This window comes from Schistocerca piceifrons, chromosome 1, assembly GCF_021461385.2.
Source record: "Schistocerca piceifrons isolate TAMUIC-IGC-003096 chromosome 1, iqSchPice1.1, whole genome shotgun sequence".
NCBI lineage: Eukaryota > Metazoa > Arthropoda > Insecta > Orthoptera > Acrididae > Schistocerca > Schistocerca piceifrons.
Genome location: NC_060138.1, coordinates 1,214,084,834 through 1,214,106,326, shown reverse-complemented (window position 1 = coordinate 1,214,106,326; position 21,493 = coordinate 1,214,084,834). Strand labels below are relative to the sequence as shown.

The window sequence follows — 21,493 nt, the reverse complement described above, 5'->3', positions numbered from 1 at the left end:
TATGTGTGTAAAGTGTCATATTTGTGTGTATTAAAGTTTAATAAATATATGCATTCTTTTTGAAACACCTGCAGTCACAAACCCAGAAAAATGTTACTGAATGTGACAATTTGCTGCAGAAGCCTATGTTTATATTCATCAAGCTGTTTGTAGTGTGAACTGCAGTGTGGGGTGTGTTTTGTCGTGTTGGAATAATCCATTTGGTTCCCTGGTCATGAATGTTATAAGGTTTCCCAATCTTGCCACATAGCAGTAAGCATTCAGCTTCCATTCAAAAATTACCAAAACAATCCTGTTTTCATATCCTGTAGTCCTCATAATTATTCCAGAAGTTTGCTTTTGATTTCCTACGAAGTCATCTACGGGTGCATTAGTGTTGATCTGAATGCTGCTGACAGAAGCAAGACCCATATTGCTGAATGCCACAGAATGCTACCCAGTGTCCTGGTTGACTTTCGTTCTACACGTTCGAGTCTGTTTTTGGTGTTAAGGTGTCAGCAATACACACCACTTACCAACTCAGGATGTGAATCCAGCTTTCAGTAGTCTGTTCCTGATTGTTTGTGATGATGCTCTGCATGTAACCTCTACTTGTATTTCAGCTGTTACATTCTGTCTAGTCATCAGTTGAGCAATCCTACAATGTTCATGTTGTGTAGTATTTCCTGTAGTCCCCATTGTTCTTGTAATGAGTGATATTGAATGTGAAAAATCAGTTTAGTGTGGAAATATCTACAACAGAACCACCTCGAACTCATTGTACTAAATCTGTTTTGAGTATGGAATAACTAATAATGGATTTGTAGTTACTTTTGCACCTCAGAATGAAATTTGACCTCAAGGTAAAATATATTCTGTAAATGCAGTTGCTTAACTGAAAATAGAATAACAACAATACAGGAAAGATAGATTACAACTGACCACATAGAGGAGATGATGATTCACAGGCAGGCACAGTGAGAAAGAATACTAAAGTGCGTGTCATTTATGATGGTGGCCGAGTTTAGGTTCGTTCTGCGCATCTGACGTCACAAAACGCAGTCAGCCAATGAACATAGAACAACGTTGCCACAGCTTCACTGCAGTGCAGAGCACGGATGAATGTCTTCAGTTTTAGAAACGTTCAGTCATAAATAAAGTAATTGAACAAAAGCAATGTCTTGATAGCAGACTTTCTTTTATAGAAATTTTGGAAAAAGCATTCTTTATACCAATTGCTTCATATTCCATTAATTAATTAAACTAAACAAGCAATAAGCCTCCTAATACAGGCGATAGCAAGGAAAGGTGTTTGCATCATTCTCACTAACCGCTTTCTCGCAATAAAGAACAGCGGTAATTGTTTATTTCCTATTGTACTTCGACGAAACGTGAATAATTCATAGTCATACCAACAGTGTTTGTCGGTATTTTGCGTGATATTTTAAAGTTCTCTGGAAGCATTATTTAATGACGAGCTGCGTTAGTGTAATGGTTAAAATGTATGGCTGCTAAGCGAAAGGTTCATGAGTTCAACCCTTGATCGGTGCTTAATATTTTACGTATTTAAAAACAATACGCCCCATGAACCATGGACCTTGCTGTTGGTGGGGAGGCTTGCGTGCCTCAGCGATACAGATAGCCGTACCGTAGGTGCAACCACAACGGAGGGGTATCTGTTGAGAGGCCAGACAAACTTGTGGTTCCTGAAGAGGGGCAGCAGCCTTTTCAGTAGTTGCAAGGGCAACAGTCTGGATGATTGACTGATCTGGCCTTGTAACAATAACCAAAACGGCCTTGCTGTGCTGGTACTGTGAACGGCTGAAAGCAAGGGGAAACTACAGCCGTAATTTTTCCCGAGGGCATGCAGCTTTACTGTATGATTACATGATGATGGCGTCCTCTTGGGTAAAATATTCCAGAGGTAAAATAGTCCCCCATTCGGATCTCCGGGCGGGGACTACTCAAGAGGATGTCGTTATCAGGAGAAAGAAAACTGGCGTTCTACGGATCGGAGCGTGGAATGTCAGATCCCTTAATCGGGCAGGTAGGTTAGAAAATTTAAAAAGGGAAATGGATAGGTTGAAGTTAGATATAGTGGGAATTAGTGAAGTTCGGTGGCAGGAGGAACAAGACTTCTGGTCAGGTGACTACAGGGTTATAAACACAAAATCAAATAGGGGTAATGCAGGAGTAGGTTTAATAATGAATAGGAAAATAGGAATGCGGGTAAGCTACTACAAACAGCATAGTGAACGCATTATTGTGGCCAAGATAGATACGAGGCCCACGCCTACTACAGTAGTACAAGTTTATATGCCAACTAGCTCTGCAGATGACGAAGAAATTGAAGAAATGTATGATGAAATAAAAGAAATTATTCAGATTGTGAAGGGAGACGAATATTTAATAGTCATGGGTGACTGGAATTCGAGTGTACGAAGAGGGAGAGAAGGAAACATAGTAGGTGAATATGGATTGGGGGACAGAAATGAAAGAGGAAGCCGCCTGGTAGAATTTTGCACAGAGCACAACATAATCATAGCTAACACTTGGTTTAAGAATCATGAAAGAAGGTTGTATACATGGAAGAACCCTGGAGATACTAAAAGGTATCAGATAGATTATATAATGGTAAGACAGAGATTTAGGAACCAGGTTATAAATTGTAAGACATTTCCAGGGGCAGATGTGGACTCTGACCACAATCTATTGGTTATGACCTGTAGATTAAAACTGAAGAAACTGCAAAAAGGTGGGAATTTAAGGAGATGGGACCTGGATAAACTAAAAGAACCAGAGGTTGTACAGAAATTCAGGGAGAGCATAAGGGAGCAATTGACAGGAATGGGGGAAATAAATACAGTAGAAGAAGAATGGGTAGCTTTGAGGGATGAAGTAGTGAAGGCAGCAGAGGATCAAGTAGGTAAAAAGACGAGGGCTAGTAGAAATCCTTGGGTAACAGAAGAAATATTGAATTTAATTGATGAAAGGAGAAAATATAAAAATGCAGTAAGTGAAACAGGCAAAAAGGAATACAAACGTCTCAAAAATGAGATCGACAGGAAGTGCAAAATGGCTAAGCAGGGATGACTAGAGGACAAATGTAAGGATGTAGAGGCCTATCTCACTAGGGGTAAGATAGATACCGCCTACAGGAAAATTAAAGAGACCTTTGGAGATAAGAGAACGACTTGTATGAATATCAAGAGCTCAGATGGAAACCCAGTTCTAAGCAAAGAAGGGAAAGCAGAAAGGTGGAAGGAGTATATAGAGGGTCTATACAAGGGCGATGTACTTGAGGACAATATTATGGAAATGGAAGAGGATGTAGATGAAGATGAAATGGGAGATATGATACTGCGTGAAGAGTTTGACAGAGCACTGAAAGACCTGAGTCGAAACAAGGCCCCCGGAGTAGACAATATTCCATTGGAACTACTGACGGCCTTGGGAGAGCCAGTCCTGACAAAACTCTACCATCTGGTGAGCAAGATGTATGAAACAGGCGAAATACCCTCAGACTTCAAGAAGAATATAATAATTCCAATCCCAAAGAAAGCAGGTGTTGACAGATGTGAAAATTACCGAACTATCAGCTTAATAAGTCACAGCTGCAAAATACTAACACGAATTCTTTACAGACGAATGGAAAAACTAGTAGAAGCCAATCTCGGGGAAGATCAGTTTGGATTCCGTAGAAACACTGGAACACGTGAGGCAATACTGACCTTACGACTTATCTTAGATGAAAGATTAAGGAAAGGCAAACCTACGTTTCTAGCATTTGTAGACTTAGAGAAAGCTTTTGACAATGTTGACTGGAATACTCTCTTTCAAATTCTAAAGGTGGCAGGGGTAAAATACATGGAGCGAAAGGCTATTTACAATTTGTACAGAAACCAGATGGCAGTTATAAGAGTCGAGGGACATGAAAGGGAAGCAGTGGTTGGGAAGGGAGTAAGACAGGGTTGTAGCCTCTCCCCGATGTTGTTCAATCTGTATATCGAGCAAGCAGTAAAGGAAACAAAAGACAAATTCGGAGTAGGTATTAAAATTCATGGAGAAGAAGTAAAAACTTTGAGGTTCGCCGATGACATTGTAATTCTGTCAGAGACAGCAAAGGACTTGGAAGAGCAGTTGAATGGAATGGACAGTGTCTTGAAAGGAGGATATAAGATGAACATCAACAAAAGCAAAACAATGATAATGGAATGTAGTCGAATTAAGTCGGGTGATGCTGAGGGAATTAGATTAGGAAATGAGCCACTTAAAGTAGTAAAGGAGTTTTGCTATTTGGGGAGCAAAATAACTGATGATGGTCGAAGTAGAGAGGATATAAAATGTAGGCTGGCAATGGCAAGGAAAGCGTTTCTGAAGAAGAGAAATTTGTTAACATCCAGTATTGATTTAAGTGTCAGGAAGTCATTTCTGAAAGTATTTGTATGGAGTGTAGCCATGTATGGAAGTGAAACATGGACGATAAATAGTTTGGACAAGAAGAGAATAGAAGCTTTCGAAATGTGGTGCTACAGAAGAATGCAGAAGATTAGATGGGTAGATCACATAACTAATGAGGAAGTATTGAATAGGATTGGGGAGAAGAGAAGTTTGTGGCACAACTTGACCAGAAGAAGGGATCGGTTGGTAGGACATGTTCTGAGGCATCAAGGGATCACCAATTTAGTATTGGAGGGCAGCGTGGAGGGTAAAAATCGTAGAGGGAGACCAAGAGATGAATACACTAAGCAGATTCAGAAGGATGTAGGTTGCAGTAGGTACTGGGAGATGAAGACGCTTGCACAGGATAGAGTAGCATGGAGAGCTGCATCAAACCAGTCTCAGGACTGAAGACCACAACAACAACAACCGCAGTGTCTTACTTCATGAATTTTATTCGTTTGAATGTAATGTTTTGAAATTTCTAGTGGCAACTAAAATCAACCACACGGAAAGTATACGCTATGGACTTTTACCTCTGCAAACTCTTCAAAATTTCGTGCAGTGGTTTACTACATCTAATGCTGCACAATAACTGCGTTGAACATCGAAACAAAATTAAGTCATTTATGGGGGGAAGGAATCAGTCAAGAAGATGTGTAAAAAAACAAATTTTTGGGCCTAATAGTTTTTGTGAAATCAAATGATAAAGTGTGTCAAAGCAGTTGAAATACCATGTGTCTGCACAGGCGAGCAGTGCAATGATGACAAAATGGTGCACATCGCGGAATGCGGGGAGCTCGTCTCTGTAGCAGCAAAAGGGTTAATGCGGCCGTGGTGGCTTTACTTCATAAACTGCGCACTCCTCCCTAAACGTAAGTTTGCGAACTATGCTATGGCGCCGCCACGATAAAAGAATTGAACTATAGAAATATTGAAGGTTTATGCAAAATCCTTCTTCAGAAGTAGAACTTGCACCCATTCTCAAACCACTCACACATATGACTACTGTTCCCTGGCACTAAGGCTCAACTGAGACTGCATCTCGTGTGAGCAGCTATCTGCTGGATTGGCTATAGTGGGAGTAAGGAGGTCGCATGTAGTTGGTAGGGGGAAGGATTGCAGGGTAGGGATGGGGGAAGATGCTAGTACTGCCAGTTGAAGGATTCAGGAACATGGTGGGGACAGGATAGGCTTTGCTAGGTGCAGCATCAGGAGGCTGTGCTGGGTGGAGAAGGTAGGGAGGGGGGAGGAGTCGAGGGAAGAAGTTGAGAAGAGGAAGGATTTGTTGGTGCATTGCTGGTATAAAACATTGTGTGTGTACTGCAGTGGGATGAGCAAAGGGCACAGGCTGGTGGGGCATGGATGGGAATTAACGAAGGTTGAGAAGTTGTGGGAGAGTGTGTCACCCGCATAATTCAGAGATGATGATGTTGGTGGGAAGCATTCCGATGGCACAGGCTGTGAAGCGGGCATTCAAATGAATCGCATCATGCTGGGAAGCATGTTCAGCCAGCAACTGGACGCTCCACCAATCTCTTGGCCACGATTTGCCAGTGGTCATTTATGCGGTCAGGCAGCTTGTTAGTAGTCACGTCCACATAGAATGCAGCACAGTGGCAACAGTTAAGTTTGTGGTTCACAGGGCTGCTTTCACAGTTTTGGTAGGATAGGAAATGCCAGTGACAAGAGTGGAGTTGGAGGTAGTGAGAGGAAGTATGGGACACTCTTGCATCTGGATCTGTTCAGAGATATGAGCCACGTGGAAAAGGATTGGGAGTATGGTCTGAATGAGGACAGACAAGGATATTGCATAGTTTGGGTGGGCAGTGGAATACTGCCTTAGGAGGAGTGGGAGGATTTTTCTCATTTCTTGGACTTATCAGTGTTTAAAAATAGAGTAATTGTTCCAGTATAGCAACCATAGAAAATTCATATTCCTACTCTTGGTACAGTTGGAGAATGCAGATTCCATTTTTGCACGGAAAGTTCAGAAATTCAATCATTATTTACATTTTGGAAGATATGTACTACACTTGTAAATGTTATTTCAATATTTGAGGTGAAATCTACACCTTAAATGGTCCAGTTACAATATTGAAATTATTAAACATATCCTAATAATAAGCCAGGATTTCTTCAAAATGAAATACTAATAGGTGCTGCTAATGATGTAAAGATTATTAATAATCTTTAAATGATGGATGCTCGTCACCACTTCATCGACATCTATACTATGTGAACCACAGTGAGGGGCATGGCAGAGGGTATGTCCCTCTGTATGGCTGTCTCCTATTCCATTCAGGTACTGAGTGCAGGAAGAATGATTGCTGTTCAAATTGTCTCTTTGTATGCTGTAATTAATCCGAACTTGTCCTTGCTATATCCATGGGAGCAATATGTAAGGGGTCATAAGATATTCCTTGTCCTTAGGATACTTTTGTCTACTTTCAAGGGCCTGCCAGTTAAGTTCTTTAAACATCACTGTGACACTCTCCTGTGGTCCAAACAAACCTATGGCTGTATGGGCTGCCCTTCTCTGTATACATTCAGTATCTTATGTTACTCCTATTTGGTACGGGATGCACCAACTTAAGCAATATTCTACGGTGGGTCACATGAGTGATTTGTAAGCAATATCCTGTGTACACTGATTGCATTTCCCAAGTATTCTATCAATAAACCAAAGTTTGGTACCTGCCTTACTCCCATTATGATAATTCCATTTCATGGCCCTATTCACTGTTACATCCAGGTATTCGTATGAGTTTGCCAGTGCCAGTTGCAGCTCACTGATATTATTTTCATTGGCTGCTATGTTTTTTTTTCTTTTTGTGAAGTGCATAATTATACATTTCTGAATATTTAAAGCAAGTTGCTAATCTTCGATCGACTTTGAAATTTTATCAAGGTGTGACTGGATATTTGTGCATCTTAGTTCAGACTGTACTTCATTATAGACAATTGCTTCATCTGCAGAAAGTCTAAGGTTATTATTAATAGTGTCTGCAAGGTCATAACTATACAGCATGAATAGTGAGGGACCCAACATGTTTCCGTGGGACATACCGCCATTAACTTCTATGTCTGTTGATGACTCTCCGTCATAGATAATATGCTGTGTCCTCCATACTAAGAAAACCTCAACCCAGTCACAGATTATGCCTGGTACCCCATACAATTTTACTTTTAAAAATAAGCATAGCTGTGGTACAGATTGTGAGTCAAATATGGTACAGATTGTGAGTAAAATACTTTGCCAAAATTGAGAAATACGGCATCTGTGTTGACAGCCAAGATTTGTGGCTTTCGGGATGTCATGTGAGAAAAGTGCGAGTTAGTTTTAAATGATCAGTGTTTTCGAAATCTGTGTTGGTTGGCATGGAGGAGATCATTTTGTTCGAGATACATCGTTATGTTTGAGCTCAGAATATGTTATAAGATTCTGCAACAAATGGATGCTGATGATATTGGAAAGTAGTTTTGTTGATGACTTTTGCTGCCCTTCCTGTAGACAGGTGTGACCTGTGCTTTCTTCCAGCTATTGGGCACAGCTTTTTGTTCAAGGGATCTACAATAGATTAGAGTTACCAGAGGGGCTAACAGCCACAAATTGGGTATAGAATCTGATAGGGAGTCCATCGGGCTCTGGCTTGTTCTGCAGTCATTGTGCTACAGCCAATTGTTTGTGTAATCCGTCAGTGTGAAGTTCCCATGTCCCTCATGCCTGTGATTCGACCTTTCTCAAAGTTTGAAAGATGACGATAAGTTGATATGCGCATCCTGTGGGTGTGCTGTGTTGTGACTCCGCCTGAAAAGTTCCAATAAAATTAGAAGCACTCATGTGATAAATACACTTGCATTAGGAAGATATTTCAATCAATGTATCTCACAGCAATGGAAATACTGGAGTAGCAATTTGGAATATCAACACAATTATGAAAAGGAAAGATCGTGACTCACCATAAAGAAGGCTTTTCGAGTTGCAGGCAGGAACAACAAAGACTGTTACCCATTGATCTTTTGGCTGAAGCCTTCTTCAAAAAGCGAAACACACACACACACACACACACACACGTACGTGCCTGCGCGCGTGCAAGCAAGCACACCTCGTGCACACATGACTGCTACCTCCAATCACTTTGGCCAGGAAGGAACTGCGTTATGTTATGAAGCAGCAACAAAGGGTGGGCGGGGAAGTGTGAGGGATAGCAGGATTGGGGTGGAGAGAGAGAAGTCAGTGCAGCCTGGTGGGAAGTGTGGTGACAAGATAGTGGCGGGACAAGGCTACCAGGTGCGGAGGGAGGGAGGGAGGGGGGGGGGGTGAATGGGGAGCTGGAAAGGAGAGGAGCAGAGTAGGGGAAAAAGACCGGTGGGTGCTTTGGCAGAGAGAGGCTCACAGGAGGTTTAGGGGATGTGAATTCAGAGGAGGTGATAGGACAGGGAGTGGAAACTGGTAGGTGGAGGGTGTAGGGACAATATGTTACCATAGGTTGAGGCCAGGGTAATTTTGGGAGCAGGGTGTGTGCTGTAAGGGTAACTGCCATCTGTGCAGTTCAAAAAAGCTGGTAATGCAGGGATGGATCCAGATGGCGTGAGTTGTGAAGCAGCTGCATATCGTGCCATATATTGGCGGAGGCCATTCATCCTGGTGGACATACCAATATAAAAAGCTGTGCAGTGATTGCAGTAGAGCTGGTATATTTGGTAGCACTTAATCATGGAGTTTATGGTGAAATACTATGCCGTTCCACGAGTTATTTTCACTCGGACAGCATTTATCATTAATTATCCACTCAAAATTCATCTGAATAAACAATATTTATTTTCAGGGAATGGAAAGTTCTGACATCCCTCAAATATTCTTCTCACTAAGTAACAAAATTAAAACTTGCCTCGTGCTAGCGTACGTCCTCAACTTAAAAACTATGGCATGCAAGGGTCTTTTTAACAGGTAGACACACCATTAAAATTTAATTCTTTTTCCAGTTGCTGTGAGGAGCTTCTGCACAATAGGAAGTCTCATTTGCAGTAAACAGGGATGTTGTAAAAGGTCTCTTACCAGAGCCGTCTCACAGTTTTTGCACTGAAACCTGTATTATTCAGATGTCAGATGCATTTAATCAGGAGTTCAAAGAGAAGATTCAACAGCAGAAATTCTCTTTCAGATTCTGTAATTGTTCTTACAGGAATGCAGACATTGGCATTGCTTTGTTTTATTATGTATTTATTGTTTCCTCACCTAGCTTCCTGATCACATGATTGTGTAATATTCCTTATTGCATTTCTCGCCTCCTTATGAATGCATGCTATATAAAGACAACTGTGGAGGCAGAAGAAATCATCTCAGTGAGCACTGATTCGCCAGTGACTGAATTAAACACTATTCTTTGTAAGTGAAAAACAATAACAAAATAATACTGACAATTTCTTGGATGTCTGTTAATACAGACATTAGCTAGTCACAGGGAGGAAGGAAATGAGGAGGTGGTCTGTTTCTCTGCTCCTTGCCTCTGATCTGCTACCGAACACCATCAGTAAATAGGTGCTCAGCAGGGGAAGAGTGTTTGGTGAAGCAGGTGGATGGATTCGGTCCTAGTCTTCCATATATTCCATTAAGAAGGAGAACATTCAGGGATGTGGAACGAGTAATGGCTAAGAGATGCTTGGATTTCACAAATAAAAAATCTTATGTTTTTTTGTGTAGTTCATATTACATACATACTTTTTATAAAATGTTTTAAAATATCACAGACTCCCCCCCCCTCCCCAACAAAAAAAGTTTATATGAGAACATAAGTAAATTCACTGAGATCTTACCTTCAGGTGGCTGTATGTGACTTTCATAAACTTAGTTATTGTACTTAGCCTTGCTAATTACTAGCCTAAATGAAATATACAGTGCATAAATAGATTAAAGAAGAGATCTATTACTGTTACATTAAACTATTTCTGATAAATTACTGAAACAGTAACAACTGTGTAACATACACTGTACATTCTAAAATTGTATGACCTTATACAAGGGCTGTTTGCAAAGTATCTGACTCTTACTTATAAAATCAATCTTTATTTAGATACAACTGTTTGACACTAGTCACCTTCAGAGTAGTCCCCTTAAAGTTCTACACATCTCACTCAATGCTGCTGCCACTGTTGGAAACATTGCTGGAAAGCCTCTGTTGGTATGGTGGGCAGATGCTTCTTTGAATTCTACATAATGTCTTCCCTGTTCTGAAATCTGGTTCCTTTCAGAATCTTTTCCGTTTTAGGGAAAAACCAGTATACACTCGGTGCTAGGTCAGGGGAATAGGGAGGCTGACAAAACACAGCTGTATTGGGTTCGACTAAAAAACTGATAGTTAATTGGGAACAATAAGTGAGTGTGTTATCATGGTGAAGGTCCCAGCTGCTCGCTGGTCACAAGTCTGGCCATTTGCTTCTCACTGCATCACGAAGGCAGTGCAGAACCTTGTATAAGTACTCATTGACATTAGTATCTTCTAGGAGTGTACTTGTGATGAACCATGCCATTGAAGTCAAAAAAGACAGTCAGTATGACTTTCACATTTCTGCACTCCTGCCTCATTGATGGGTGCTTCCATTGTGATGACTGGAACTTTATTGGTGACTTGTATCCACAAACCCAGGACTTGTCACCAGTTATCATTGTGTTAAGAAAGTTAGGATTACTGTTCACAGTATTCAGCATGTCCTGCGTGATTTCCATATAAAGTTGTTTCTGTTCAGTTGTTAGCAACTTTGGGATAAATTTTTCTGAGGCCCTCCTGAGGTCCAAATGTTTTGTTAAAATGTAACGAATGCATCCAGTACTAATTTTAATCTCATCTGCAAGTTCTCTGATCGTGATTCACCTATCCTGCATCACCAGGGTCCTTAAGTGATCAATAACAACCTCATTTGCAGATGTTGAGAGCATGCCTGAGCATGCTTCACTCATCAGTCTTCACTGATGAGTGGCCATTGAAGGAGTTGTACCCATTGCTTTGTCCCCAAAGACATGTCGAGTCTTATGCATTGTTTCAATTGAGAAGCAGCCAAGCTGAAAACAAAATGTGTGATGCAGTGATGTTGCTCCACATTTGTCGCAGCAGAAAATGTGAGGCCATCCACTTACATGTGCTTACTTGTCAATGGCCAGCCAACAGCTAGTTGTTTCTGCACTGGTGGTAAAAAATCAGGCAGAAAGTACTAATGTCAAGTACACTTAACAAATATGGAGCCTGTGCACATGCCTCAATATCATTGTTGGTTTCAACAATAAGAAATAAAGGTGGATACTTTTTGAACAGCCCTCGTAAAACATAAGATGCCAGGCTTGACATTCATGATGGAAATAGTGTACAAAATACTCATTCAGACGATTCTTGAGTATACCTTTTCAGTCTTAAGTAATAGAAGAATAGGCAAGAATCAATGAAGGGTGGTGCATGTTGAAAAATGCTCACCATGAGAAAATTAGAGAAATTAGAGCTCATACAGGGCAATATGAATGGCCATTCTTTCCACGCCCCATTCACTAATGTAGAAGAGACTGGTGGAAATGTTAGTGGTACCAGAAGTACCCCTGTCACACACTGTTAGAAGAATTACTGTGTACAGATGTAGATACAGATATGCTTAAATTACTGTTTTGATAAAGCCTATTCCTAGACATTTTAGTGTTTGTGACAAGAAATGAAGAACTTTCATAGCAGGTCTGGAAAAATTTTTGTTTTCCATTCACCAACAAGCATAATAAATTCTGGCCTTATTGTAGAGAACAGGACAGTAGAAAATATTTTCTACTGTGTTAATTCATCCTCATCCTTCATTGTTTATGCCTGTGATCTTTCTGCATTATGTCATGAAACACATGTGGTTTCCTGAAAAACCTCAAACCTTTATGACTACCCACGACATGGGGAAGAGGTGAAAAATGGAATGTTAGCTCACATACTGAATTTGACATATTATAAACATCTGTAAAGGAAAAAACATTAATACTATACTGATGGCGTGTATAAACTGTTATCATTATGCTAACTACCAATAAAAATGAATGAAAAACATTCATCATATTGTTCCAGCAACATACGTCTTCTGATGGCAAACGTCTAAAGAAGAGCAAATCACCTAGTCTAGAAAATCTCAAACCGAAGGCTTGGTTGAAGCGATTTCTGCCATCGTCCAGTCACAAGAAGAAAGGCAGTAAAGTAGCAGAAGGATATGAATGTTAAAAAAACTTGTTACGATAAAGATTTTCTCCGCTCATAAATACCTTATGATAGTTCTTTCACATTCCATAAATGTGTGTAAATGTATATATGGATGTAAATAGTTAATTTTCTGCTGATGTTAGAATTGTACATAAAAAATGTGATACTGTACTGCTACAGTGTTCGTTTTCTCCATATTTGTATTAAAATATATATTTTATTACAAAACTAAGGCATTTTATGAATTTCTGAAAGAAGGGGACAGGCATTTGATACTTCACGTCCCACAAGTGAACTATTTGTTGTACTGTAATTCTGTACAAAATGTAACATTATCTGTATGTGTTATCCAGAACAAAAAATGCTTGATTTCGTTTGAATAGTTTATTAGCAATCAGATGTAATTTAAAGATTTATTTTTTATACAAATATACTATACAATTATACTCTAGACTTTTAAACAAAAACTAATTTTTTGAAGTAGTTTGTTGTAAAATTTACTGCCAGTTGTAAAGTATTTTACAGACTGTATAGAAGAAAGTGTTCTTTCATGAAGGAAGATAAATTTATATTTGTTTTTTTCTTGCTGTTTAAAGATGGACGGAAGCAATGAAGGTTCCATTAGCTCTCTGACTGCTGCAAGATTCTTGACAAATACTGTGTTGAGTGTAACACTGTTATTGCCAAATCCACCTACCTGTGCTGGGTGCCTGGGATTGAATAATGTGTGTCTCGTGCTGTATTTATTCTCCTGGGAACACAGTCTTATTGTAGGAACCTTCAGTGCTGGGCAGGAGGGTTTGCATGCCTCAGTGATGCTGAGGGCTATGCTGACAGTGATGTAGCTACTGGCAGGGACATCCAAGCTAGACAGGCCTCAGATTGCAGGAGTCTGACAGTGTGTTCCACAACTTAGGGAATGGCAGGCTGTTTTTTCTCCTATGGAACTCCACCAGCAGTTGTTGGGGTGGCCATGGCAACCCCTGGTTTCCTGAGCTGGGGACTGCTCTGTGCTGATGAATGAATCTTGAGATAAAACAGCCTCTAGCAGGCAACTTCTGGGAAACCTGCTGCCCCCGCCTTCCCCATCAGTTGTATAAGGCATGCTTAAGCACACAGGGCTCTGCATGGGTCGACATTTGTTTCCCCACTTCCCCAACAGCTCGTGGGATTCCTACGGAGCGGCCTCAACTTAAATCTGCTCCTGAAGGGACTGGTGTACTTTCAGGCGGTACCTTAATCCATCCAACAAACAGAGCTCAGATGGTCGTCTGCCCAAGACATTCTCTCAAAATTATAGTAACAAGACACTGTTCTGCAATAACACTTCTGTCCTAATCAAGGAAGCAGAAAGAACCTTTGAGAAAATCACCCATATGTTCACAAGGTTTACAGGGTTCTGCTGGGTCCTTGAAAAGTGTTAAATGACTTCATGAAGGCACTCTTCTAGTTCAGACTGCCAGATCACAGCTAGACCTTAGCTGACGACCCCAATGCATCTGAATTCCATAACACTCTTAACTTCTGTAAGGGCATCATATCTGCTATGAAATAATGGAGATGACCCTGCTGAACTGTGTGAAGAATGGTAAAATGTGGGTTTTCAAAAACATTTTGGGAAAAACAGTGGCAAGTTTTCACAATTGTGCTTATAGAAGCAGTCTAGATCACGCAAATGACATTTGTTGTGATTTGCGTGATATAGACTTTTCTTATTACAAAACATAAGTGTCACAGAAGTGCAGAACTGTATGAAGAGAATCAGTGTCTCATTGGAAAAAACTGCAACATTTATTCTAATTTTCAACATTCCGGAATTACCTGAACGTATTCTTGCATGCTGTATCCTCCTTTAGGTTTGACCATTTGTTCCCAGCCAGTGCAATTTGTTAAATCCAAAGATTTGATCATACCAGAATGACATGTAAAAGGTGGATGATGTGGACATTGTGAAGGCCCAGCTTCCATGTCAGGTTACTCCTCTACAGTTTCTCTGAAACTTATTAACTGCTCCAGGAATCACCCAGTATGGAGCAGGAAGTGCAGAGTTTATAATGAGGAAAGGAAAATTCAGGAGTTGAAAGTTGAGTTGTACACTTGTGGTGAAGTTAACAGAGTTTTCAAAGCCGTGCAACTTCTGATGATTGCTATTCTTTGCACTGGTCCTTAAGAAGCCAGTCATCAAGTGTGATGCCCCCCATATAAACCCAGTCTACAGATTCAAGTATAAGTACATGTACTTGTCAGTGTACCTGTGGGGTAAAAGCTACACTTGACCTCAAAGCCATTTGGAAGCTGTTAATAATGGACTTGAAACCTCAGCCACATACCACTGCACACTATCAGAAACCCACTAAACCATCCCCTTTATCCATCCAACCGTCTCCTCCCATTAAGTAAGGGGAAAAAGTCACACAAAAAGTCGTTCGAAATCAGAGATGGGCAGATAAATCATCAGATTTGGGAGCACTCTTCCTTTCTGATTGTAATTTTACTGTGAAGGTTATTGATATCCACAAGGAGGAAATGGATAACAGGCCACCATCTACATACATTTTCGCTAAGCTCCTGTAAATTACTACTGCCAAGGTGGAGGGAAAGGGCAACCATCACTAATCATTGGCTACCAGAGGGACTTCTGCATTGCAGTGGATCTTGAATGGATACAGAATGCATTTGGAGAAAATGCAGCTCCTGACCCTGGAGAGACCATTCTGCATCTGTTTACAAGAAAACTCATTTTAAAGAAACAGACACAACTGTACTCATAATCTGTTGGGTGCAGAAACAGTGATAGAGCACTTCCCATCATTCCACTGCCCATTCTTTTGTCACGAGTGACTCAGTGCACACATTGTGCTATGGATCTCAGCTACTACATGCCCCAGGGGTTGAATTATTGAATGCCTTATCCATTTAGATAGTATCCACCTTTTGATCCATGGTTAGATGAGACACTTTTGTACAGCTACAGTATCGTCATCAGTGGATGACTATTATTTTTGCTGCCCATCTGTGGCAGACTCAGGTCAGTGAAAAGTGGCCACATATTTGCATTCCAGTGTGGACCCATGCTGCGGACCCAGACCGCAAAGATGAATGCTTCAAAGGGCAAATTGGTTTAGATACAGTCATCAGGCAATCTTCAAAGAATAGGGATGTGGCCTGGAGATGGTGGACCATATCTCCTGTGTGATCCACTGAGCTGCTGCTGATTTCATTCCCCAGTCTAGCAACCACTTCGGATGACGGCAAGGATGCAGCTTTGCAGAAATTCAAACATCTAACTAAAGACATTATTTGTGCATTCAGGTCTGTGAAGCACAAGTGGGGCACTTCCAGTGCACACGTTTGGGAATCAGTAAAGTGGCTATCAGGCAAGGGTGGTACATGTCCCAATACAGCCTCGTTGAGAAATGGAGTCTTGGTGGATGCTCCAGAAGACAGGGTTCAGTTTTTAGTGACCACTGTTCCATAGGACTGTGTAGATGAGGTGGCTCCACTTCTTTTGATGTACTGAGGTGGTCTACAACCTTCCGTTCTTCACATGGGAATTGTAATCAGCTCTGTCAGCGCCAGAGACACTGCTCCAGAACCAAATCAGATTTGTTATTCTGTGCTCTGTCGTCTAAGCCCTGGAGCCAAAGGCAAGCTCCTGTCTTGTTCTGATCATATTTAGTTTGATGGCCAGTGTTCTGCAACTTAGAAGGAGGAAATATTAATTTCATTATGGAAACTGGGTGAGAACAGTACCAAACCTAAGGTAAAGAGCTGGTTTGCTATCTCCTTGAATCCCATTGTTCCCTGTACCACTACCAGAGCTGCTTTAGGTGTTACTATTCCGTCAACACCAACTTAATTCTGCTAAACAGTGATACAGGAGTCTTTTTTACACCAAAACCATTTGGTTGGTGCATTGTTTGACCTTAAAAAGTGTACATCACTTAGAAGTACAGCATCTTTTGCCAACATAATGAATGGGGACCACGTGGATGTCTGCCACATCTTATCCAATCCTTCCTCAATATCACATTGCTGATGCCTTGTGTGACAGCTTTGTTCAGGAGAGGGCCCCCCCCTCCCCCCAAAAGAAAGAAAGAAAGCTAGTATACTCAGTATCACACTGCTTGAAGTCGCTATTAATGGCATCTCCTTTGCAGTCATGAGTCCTGTTAAATGTTTGTTTGTGGATGACTTTGTGATCACCTACTCATCCCCCGATCTTACCTCAACAGAAAGGTATGGGGAGCTCACAGGTCCCGCCTCCTGCAGTATTATAAGGTGTGCCACAGATGACAATTAGATTATGGGAGCATGATTTTTGGATCAGCATGTACTTCTTATACCTAGAAATCAGACGCTGTCCACAATGAGGCATTCAGATGTCAACTGGAGCCTATCAGACCAGCTCAGTATGGATTCTATGTGCAGAGGCTGGTGAACCACCACTCTGGATTTGGTGGTGCCCCTATCTGGTTCGACGGGACCGGAAGATCTCAGCATTGTCTTAGTGAGTGACCCACTCCAACTTTGAGCGGCTGTTCAGGAGTTGGTCCCATACAACCAAGCTATGTGGGACCCATGCTACTGACAGTTTCTCGGATCTGGATGTATCAGACCTCCAAGTAAGCAGCCAAGGGTGGAATAAATTGCTGCCTTGGTGTCTTCAGAGGTCAGAAAGCGATTTTAAGCTTGACACAGTACAAGAAAACATGTACTCCATTCATTTTACAACCATGTTATCTTCAGTTTTAAGTATGTACTACAATTTTATCATTGTATATAGAGATTGCTGTCAGCAAGGGAATGTACTCAGTTAATCAGCTGTTTTCCCTGATAGGGTTTTACAAGTATGCCTTCTGGAGCACTTTACAAATTGTGACGCTGAGTTATATGGTATTATGAGGCCAAGCAGGCTCCTTTCAGAGCATGCTGATACAATAAGTCCATATTTAGCAATTATATACAACCACTCGCTCATAGAAAGATACGTACCTAAAGACTGGAAAATTTCTCAAGTCACAACAGTACCCAAAAAGGGAAATAGGAGTAATCCGCTGAATCACAGGCCCTTGTCACTAACGTAGATTTGCAGTAGGGTTTTGGAACTATATTGTGTTCGAACGTTATGAATTACCTTGAAGAAAATGATTTATTGACACTAATCAACACGGATTGAGAAAGTATCATTCTTCTGAAACACAACTAGCTCTTTATACGTATGGAGTCGACAGGGATGTCAAATTGATTCCATATTTTTAGATTTCCAGAAGGCTTTCAACACTGTTCCTCACAAGTGTCTTCAAACCAAACTATGTGCCTATGGAATATTGCTTCAGTTGTGCAACTGGATTCATGATTTCCTGTCAGAAAGGTCCCAATTCGTAGTAATTGGAAAGTCATCAAGTAAAACAGAAGTATTATCTGGCGGCCTCCAAAGGAGTGCTTACAGGCCCTCTATTGTTCCTGATCTATATTAATGACATAAGAGACAATCTGAGTAACCCTCTTAAATTGTTTGCAGATGATGATGTCATTTACTGTCTTATTTAAAGTAATCAGATGACCAAAACAAATTGCAAAATGATTTAGATAAGATCTCTGTATGGTGAGTGTGAAGTTATTCACATGAGTGCTAAAAGAAATCCTCTAAATTTTGATTACGCGATAGGTGACAAATCTGAAGGCTGTAAATTCAACCAAATACTAAAGAATTATAATTACAAAGAACCTGAACTGGAACCATCGCATAAATATTGATATGGCTAGAGCAAACCAAAGATTGCAATTCATTGGCAGAACACTTAGAATGTGCAACAGGTCTACTAAAGAGACTGCTTACACCACGCTTATCTGCCCAATCTTGGAGTATTGCTGTACTGATGATATCGAAAAAGTTCAAAGAAGGGCAGCCCATTTCATATTATCGCAAAATAGGGGAAATAGTGCCCCAGACATGATACGTTAATTGGAATGGCAATCATTAAAACAAAGGCATTTTTCGTTGCTGTGGGATCTTCTCATGAAATTTCAGTCACCAGTTTTCTTCTCCGGTTGCGAAAACATTCTGTTGGCACCCACCTACATAGGGAGAAATGATCATCGCGATAAAATAAGAGAAATCAGGGCTCACACTGAAAAATTATACTGCTTGGTTTCTCTGCATGCCGTTTGAGAGTGGGATGGTAGCGAGACAGCATGAAGGTGGCACATTGAACCCTCTGACAGGCACTTTATTGTGAATGGCAGAGTAATCACATAGATCTACATCTGCAAGGGTACTCTGCAAATCACGTTTAAGTGCCTGGCAGAGGGTTCATCGTCCCCATGTAGCTCAGTGTCAACAAAATATTTGCGCATTTGGAGGAGGAAGTTGGGGGGGAATTGTTAAATTATTATATTTATTTTCAGCTCTTGGGTATTGCCAGACAATAATGTACTACAACGCTTACAACATATTTTTGCTTTTATTCCAGCGATATTTTAGAAACTTGGTATGAAAAACTACAAATCACATTAATTTATTGATAAATGGTACTGAAAATTTATTATTTTCAACAACAAAATTAGTCTAACATATGCCCAGTTAGAAAAATCTGAAAAAAATTAAATTTGTGAACGAAGCCATTAAATGTTCCACTCAATCGAAATTATTTGTGTCTCAAGCTTCTGATCTGAAAAGACAAAATGAAAAGTGTGCTTTTACCTATTAAAATTCTGTAGTTGTAGCTATTTACATGAGATTATTAAATATGTAGCTGTTCCTGTCCATGTGGCCAGATGGCAAATGTGTCGTCCAAGTAGCGAAAGAAGCATACAGGTTTCAGTTCGGCGGCTTCCAGTGCTTCCTCTTCAAAACTCTCCATGAACAGGTTGGCCACCACTGGGGAGAGTGGGCTCCCCATGGCTACTCCGTTGGTCTGCCAGTAGTATTGACCAGTGAAGACAAAGTACATAGATGTTAATACGTGCCTGAACAGTTGTGTCAGTTCAGGCCCGAATTTCTTACTGATTAAGTGGAGAGAATTTTCCAGCGGGACACGTGTGAATAATGAGACGACATCGAAGCTGACCATGATGTCAGATTCTTGTACTGTCATCTCCTTCAGTCGGCCAATGAAGTCCGTCAAGTTCCGGATATGGTGTGCAAATTTCCCCATATAAGGTCTTACCATGCCCGCCAAGTGCTGCGCCAAAAGATACGACGGTGCCCCTGTGTTGCTGACTATGGGTCGCATCCCATCTTTGTGCGTTTTTGGGAGACCATATATCCTCGGAGCTACCGCCGAATGTTGGCGAAGTCTTTTGATGTCCTTGTCCTCGAGCGCGCCATTTTTCAGCAAGGTGGCGGTGTTTTGTTGTATCTTTCTGGTCGGGTCCGTGTTGATTTTCCTATATGCCCGGGCGTGGCTGCAGCTACCCCTCTCGCAGCACGCGGCGCTCCGCCGACCGTCCGCGCCGGGGTACGACTCGGGACCCGCGGACATAAATACCACGGACACAAGGCAGAGAGATCATTCCATCAACACCACCTGATGATGGCGGAACGGTTATCCGCCGAAATATCGTGGAACTTCAACGATCGGATCCGGTTGGACACCCAAGAACCTTGGATACAGAGTCGATTCTGTTCATCTGAGTACATATTATAAAGCATCTCCACTGTGTAACATCGATCTTTAGTAGTCTTAAAATGCAATTTTAATTCATCCCACTGGGATAAAATTCTTGCTATAGCCGGTTCGATAGATAGCCATCGTGTGTCACACGCTTTCAGTATTTTTAACGGTGCATCACCGCAATTAATTAGCTGAAAAATATCTTTATACTCAATTTGGCGCTTTGACGAGGTGTCAGAACCAGGTGTAGGTTTCACGCACCAGAAACTCTGTGTTTCGTGGCAAAGTGATTTCTGATGTGTGCGTTACTACCAACTGTAATGAGTGACATACACAAGGTATCAAAATGAGATGTGGAAGATTACGTTGCAATTTCAGAATTGTATACACGCTGTGGTTGGAACCAGTCATAACAGCTGCATTATCGGTTCCTATTGCAATTAAATTTTGTAGTTTGAGTCCCTCAGCTTTTAAACACTGTTAACAGTGCCGATACCATTCCAACGGCATCAGAACTCTCCAGGAGCTGCAAAGCTAAAAACGCAGACACTACTTTTTTTTATTTACACTGAAATATCTTACGACGATCGCGAGATATTTCCTGATGCTTACATCTGTTGATTCGTCTAATAATAAACTATAGTTTTGGTCACCTACGCCACTTAAAAGTTCCTTTTTGAAATGAAGTGCTAGAATATAATTTGTTAGCTTCGTACATTTGGTTCTATGTAATTTCATGTCGTTTGTTGATTTCGAATCCTTAAAGCATTTTTTACACACGTCAGTCAAGTAATCAATGTTGGAAATTGAGCTGTCTTCAGCAATGTACAACGCTAACGTACACTCAGCTCTTGCACATGAATTACATGTTTTCACTGGTATTGCAGAAAATGTCAGTTGCTTATTTTGAGAAATTAGTTCATATTTTGCTCTGTTTTTTCGTTTCCAAAAGCTTTTTCAAATCGTTAATTTTTGTATACATTTCGGACTGACAATAGCTACAATAAATACGCTTTAGTTGAGTTACCGGGCACAGGCTTCAACCAATGTTTGAACTCCATGCCGTTTTCCCACTCTTTTCTATAGCTCTGGCTGTAGATCTTTCTTTTAGGCGGCAGTTCCATGATTTTTTTAAATTTTATTTTATTTTTATTTATTTTTAATTTTTTTTATAATTGCGTTAATTCCGCACAACTACTATCATTACACAATCAAAACTGATAATTTGTAAACAAC

General features: G+C 40.8%; 1 protein-coding gene across 1 annotated transcript in view; it reads left to right on the top strand.

Moving 5' to 3' along the window:
- Positions 1-12,870, top strand: part of LOC124802673 (myeloid differentiation primary response protein MyD88) — a 108,322-nt gene extending 95,452 nt beyond the window's left edge. Inside the window, exon 9 of the mRNA XM_047263593.1 lies at positions 12,510-12,870. Coding sequence (XP_047119549.1) covers positions 12,510-12,659 — 150 coding nt within the window. The 3' untranslated portion in view covers positions 12,660-12,870. The remainder of the gene's footprint in view (positions 1-12,509) is intronic.
- The last annotated feature ends 8,623 nt before the right edge of the window (positions 12,871-21,493 follow it).